We start from the raw sequence: 6072 nt of genomic DNA on the forward strand, positions 1-6072 counted from the left end.
CGTGCAGATACGCAAGCAATGCTTCATTGACAATGCTTTTTCATTTTTTTAACGTTAATTTGTCCTAAGCCGCGGAAAATGTAGTCAACTAAAAAAAGTACAAAGTCATATCCGTCGATATGCCTCATCTGGTAGGTACGTTATATATGATAAGTAGGTATGAACGGATAAAAGAACGTCCAAAGAACAAAGATTTATGGACAAAAGAACGTCAAAAGAACAATAAAATTACATTTTAGGGCAATATATAATATAATATATAGTTTACCTAAGCCTCATCGGCCCCACAACACGTACTGCGGGCTCAAAAAAATGAGCTGGAAATCGAGCCTAGAAGATAGAACAATTTCAGGATGCTATCGAGCCACCATTACAATGTTTTAAGAAAGAGTGCCAATCAGCATGCGACAATCACTGTTTTGATTGCCACGAGCTTCCTAACTAGGAGAATTCCATCGTGCTCTGATGTGGACCCCAGCATTTCTTATGCCTGGTGCACACTAGTGACATAACAACATAGGCGCGCGCACTCGACATACGACATAACAACATAGGCGCGCGCACTCGACATACGACATAATGACATAGGCGCGTGCACCCTTATGTTCAAATGTTCAAGTGTGAATGGTTCGACATTTTGACATAAGCTCAACATAACGACATAAGAGAAAAAACATTTTTTTCTTCTTTTATGTCATTACTGTATGTCCATGTTGTTAGTCGGGCTAAAAAGAGCGCGCCTATGTTGTTAAGTCGTTATGTCACTAGTGTGCACTAGGCATACTCTCTACTACTACTAATCACGTGATCAGCTTTGCCCATATTAGTACTCGTCCACTACCCATTCATTCTTGGTGATAAATTCGTCAATGACTTCTTTCATGGCTAAGTTTGGGATGAGCTGTTCTTGTTTAAGATCTGTTCTTGTTACAGGATCAAAATGACCAACTCGCTGCAACAAATGAAAAAATACACAGTACAGTATTAAGAAAGCCAGAGATAAAACAATAAAATATTGGCATTATTTGGTTTGAGATACAGATGTACTCTTACGAAGGCTATCCAAATATTTTTTTTAATTCAGAAAGACCTACCTGTATATGTTCTTCAATGTGTTTTCTATCATATCTGAAAACACAAAGTCAAGGAAAACTTTAGATTTCTCCGTATCTAAATTTTATAAATATCTCTTTTGTGCTTTCCCTATTTGCCTTTGTATTTGATATTTCCTATTGTCCTCACTCTATAAAAACATGCTTAATGATGATGTTATTCCGAATGGGCTATTGACCTGAAATGTTAATGAAAGTGAGAGGAATAATTGTTGGTAAAAAATGAGTAACCTTTAAATACCCTGCCACAACTGTTATACCACATTTCTAAAGAGCAAGGTATTTTTTATACAATAAATGGGATGAAATTATTTGGTGCAGTGTATTCTTTAGCTTAAACTTTCAAAGTTGTAATATATTTTAAAGAATTAAATCGAAGACAAGGATACGTTATTCCACTTGGAGTAATAACGGGGTCTTTCATAATCTCAAAGCTAATTCGTCCACAGAGTACATCAGGCACCTCTCGCTTCTAAAAATGAAAAGATCAGCAGGTACAGAAATTCTCACTTTGTTGTACTGTACACTATGCAACCTTGTAAGTCAAAGTATAATGATATGGTAAGGGACAAAAAAGGCATCATGGCATCATGATACAAAGAACTATACAATAACAATAACAATAATTATAATAATAATTTATTTATTTCTATAGCGCATTCTAACATGACAAGATGATCGAATGCGCTTTACAGTATATAGAATAGAACATAATATATAATTACAATAAAATATGGCTGCAGTTTAATTACAAAAAATGATATATTATATATATATATATATATATAGTGTTGGTTTGAGAAAAATACAAACTACATAGGTTTCCCTACAGGTCTGTTTCGTGGTTGCCCACTCATCAGGGGATTCAATGATGAAAAATATATATATATATATATATATATATATATATATATATATATATATATTAATTGAAATAAATACAATAACAAATAAATATAACATTTTAATAAAATATAACTATGGGGGACAATATCGTTCAGGAACTTAAAGGTTAAAAGCCTCCTTTAATAAGAAAGGTTTAAGCTGAGTTTTAAAGTTTGAAATATTTGTACTATTGCTGATTTCAAGAGGGAGGCTGTTCCATAGCTTAGGGGTGGATAACTCAACGAGCGCTCACCGAGAGTAACTTAAGACTTAATTCTGGGCGGTTGGAGCTTAACTCCACTGTTCGATCTTAGACTATATGGAGAATGTGGTTTTATTGTGGATAGCCTTATACGTTAATAATAATACTTTAAACTTTACTCTAAACTCAACGGGGAGCCAGTGTAGCTGCCTAAGGAGTGGTGTTATGTGGCTGCATCTACTCTCACAGAGGATAAGTCGTGCAGCTGCATTTTAAACTTGTACTTTATTGAGTTGGTATGCAGGTACAGTAGGCCATACAATAAGCTTTTACAATAGTCTACCAGACTTGTGACAAATGCATACACCAACGTCTCAGCAGCCTCAAAGGAGAGGTACTTGCGTATTCTTCTGATATTATGAGGGTGGAAATATGACGCACTACAGGTCTTTGTGATGTGTATGGTCATTGCGAATGTCTCGTAAAACCAGGATCAAGTATGAATGCTACACAGATGTGTATGTTTTTCTAGATCCAAAGTGACTTAAGATGGTTCAAATACATACCTTCCTTCTTTCATCCACTTGAGTAAATAAATCATTAAGCACAGATATCCTTTTTTCCTGTGGTGAAAAAGACATCTCACAAAAGTGAGCCAAAGACAATAGGTGAAAAAAAAGAAGGAAGTCCACTGAAAAATTAGTGAGGCAACTAAAAAGGAAGGAAGGTGAGTGAAAAAGAAGGGGAGTGACTGAAAAACTACTGTACCGAGGCGACCAAGAAAGAAGGGAGGCAATTGAAAAAGAAGGGAATTGAAAAAACTAAGGAAGGTGATTGAAAGGCTCAGGGGAAAGAATAGAGTGTGTAATCCTTAATATGTCGTAGCACCTACAGACTGCTGTTCTATGCTGTGTGTTTGTTCCTCTTTCTGTTTATCTGACACTTCTGGATCTTCTTTAACTTTGAGTACAGACCTAAACAGAAAACGAAATACAGTAGATCAAACTTGCATTTTTGCACCAATCACAAGTTGCATTAGTCAATCACCTCCGTGTGTCATCTATGATGAGGTTCGTAAGGTAGGCCTGTAGCTCTATCTCTTGACTTATTCGCTTCTCTTCTGCAAGACTGAACCTCTGGAAATAATATTAAAAAAACATTGCATTTTTAATTTTATTCCTATTTAATATTAATTTTTTTTAACTTTATTTTTTTTTAAAGCATGCAAGACTTCTTAATATATTATTTATTCAGTTTGTTTGTGTGCCACAAGCAGCTAGATCTAAGTGCTCAAATTTTGTAACAATAAATTCAGCACATTCAGCAAACTACATATAAAAGATTTTGTGGCTTTTCTAAAATCTAGCCTAAACCTTTACTAAAATCTAGCCTGTTCATCTCGCCCTTGCATGATTTCTAAATATTAGTTTATACTGTATGATGTAAATCCCTAGACTTTCAAACAATATGACATGACAATTTTTGTTTGATGTGTTTTGATTCAAGAATGTAAATTTAGATAACAGGCTCGACTAAGTAATAACAATAATGATAATAACAATAATAAACTGTAATAGTTCAAAGGTTTACCTTTTTTCTTGCTAGTCTTAAGGCACATGCAATGTCATCACCAAAGTTCAACTTTTGTTCCTTGGCCAGATCAAAGGCTTTGAAATGATCAAAAGGCCATATTGAGTATCAAAAAGTCACTCAAGTATCAAAACTCAACACTCTACTCTAACTTGACCCTTACCATGACAAAGCCATGCATTACCTTTCAAAAGTGATGTTATTGCTTCATCGTAACATTCTTGCTCTATCAAAGCCTGACCATTAAAGAAATGTCCCTTCACCAGATTTGCATCAAGCTCCAATGCCTGGCGGCAATCAGAAACAACTTGCCCCCATTTTTTTAGCTTCAAGTGACACAAAGCTCGATTGGTGAAATATGTTGGAACTGTAGGATTCTTTAACTGAAATGTGTAAAAAAGTTACAGTATATAAAAAAGTTTGTAAAATTATCAGAAAGTTTAAGGCAAACTATTTATTAATCTAATACTACAGGTGTGTGGAGTGCTCCCTAAAGCGGGAGAAGGGGCAAGAGGGACAGTACTTAGGCTGGACATAAAGTATAGGTGAAAATGAATACAAACAGATAGAAAAAAATTAATAGAATATTCTCTTTTTGCAAGCAATTGATTTATACTGCACTTAATTGATTTAGACGTCGAGCTTCTCATGTGCCAATATAATTAAATACTAAACAATTAGGTTTGGCACAGCAGAAGGGTGGCACGATATCTTGTATATCTTGAATGTGGTTTGCAAATGGTAAAATTGAGCCCTTTTGAAGTAATATAAAGAGTCTCTTTGTTTATCCTACCTTGTCTGATTTAGTCAAACAATTGATCATGCCAGTTAAGGATGATACATTTCAACGGAATGGAAGAAATTTATATTTATTAATATAATCAATAATAATCGATAATTTCAATATTTTTCGAAAAAACCCATAATAATTGATACTTTCACGTTATCGCTTTGTATTTATTTCCGATATTAATTGATTGATTGATATTGAATTTTATCGATTACTATTGATTATTATTGATTATCGGAATTATTGATTGGCCGGGACGTCAATTATATGATCTGTGAATCTAATGGCCTGTCATTTTAATTATTTCAAACTAGAAATTTTGAAAACTGATGCAATAAAGAAATAAAAGTTAGTGCTTATAATTAAACTTATAAATGTCTGTTTTACCTCTTCTCTTTTCCACAAGCTATGGCCTACTTTTAACGTGTGAATATCACTTCTCATTATCAGATAAGGTAAATGAGGCTCGTTTCGCCAAGGGTAGATTTACTAAATTGATTGAGGTTTGAGAACACCCAGCTTTTGATAGAAATTAATCCATTCTATCCTCTGGCTTATTTGTGTTAATTACGATACACAAATACACAAATAAGCGTAATTTTCTGAATAAACTACATGGAAAGGCAAGAGAAAATAAACACGACGTCAACTTACGATAGCTTTAGTGTAACACTGAATCGCGTCGTCAAATTGTTTCGCTCCGAAAAGCCTGTTTCCTTGTTCTTTCAGTTCTGTTGCGCTCATCCCAGCAGCTACCGGCTTAAGCCGTGCCCTCTCTCCTGTTTTGAGTCAAACTAAGCTACTTTGAAGGAAATGCTTATTTACTTCGGTATGTTTTGTAAATTTTCGAATTTCTCGTTTATTCTAAAACGCGCGTGCGCAGAAGGATAAAGTACCGCTGACCGTGAAGATTTTCAATTGTTTTCTGATTATACTTTTTAACTAAATAAAAATCTTTTAGGATTCATAATCATCAGATTGAATAAGACACAATATTTTTTTTCTAAAGTTTAAAAAAAATGGATTTGATTTTAAGAGTGCATCCAGGAGTGTACCAGGCAGGGGTGATACATGCCATCTCACCGATTTCAATGAAACTTGGTCAGATTGAAGTATCCACCCAACAACTCAAACTGCCGAAGTGGTTAAGATTTTGGAATAATCCGGGGGGAGTTATGACCACCCCCCTGGTTTTTGGCCATCAATTCGGGAAAATCGCCTGAAATAAGTATGAAATGTTGACCCCACTCCTGGTCACGGATTACAAGGGAATTCCATGATGTTTTATGTGAGTAAAGATCCATCCTTTCTTGATTCACAACCAAGGTTTCAAATCATTTGGAGTGACAGGTGCCAATCAAGGGCTACACGTGTCTACCATGTCACGCATGATTTCACTGATCGGGCAAAATAGCTCCATTTCAGTGTCAAATATCTCCGATGCGCAACTTTCTTTTCACAAATTGTTTGTACCATTACTCAAACTCATCTTC

The 6072-nt window shown here is 34.9% G+C and overlaps 1 protein-coding gene across 1 annotated transcript; it reads right to left on the reverse strand.

The window, feature by feature from the left end:
- Positions 1-687: 687 nt before the first annotated feature.
- Positions 688-5460, reverse strand: LOC5509603 (E3 ubiquitin-protein ligase CHIP). The gene is made up of 9 exons (XM_032378529.2): positions 5234-5460; positions 3974-4172; positions 3790-3866; positions 3247-3335; positions 3092-3173; positions 2766-2822; positions 1502-1584; positions 1095-1128; positions 688-952 (listed from the first exon to the last, which is right to left on the reverse strand). Exons 1-9 carry the CDS (start codon positions 5321-5323, stop codon positions 824-826), a joined length of 840 nt encoding a protein of 279 aa, XP_032234420.1. The 5' UTR covers positions 5324-5460; the 3' UTR covers positions 688-823.
- Positions 5461-6072: the final 612 nt, after the last annotated feature.

The sequence above is a fragment of the Nematostella vectensis genome, chromosome 12 (genome assembly GCF_932526225.1).
Source record: "Nematostella vectensis chromosome 12, jaNemVect1.1, whole genome shotgun sequence".
Classification (NCBI taxonomy): Eukaryota; Metazoa; Cnidaria; class Anthozoa; order Actiniaria; family Edwardsiidae; genus Nematostella; species Nematostella vectensis.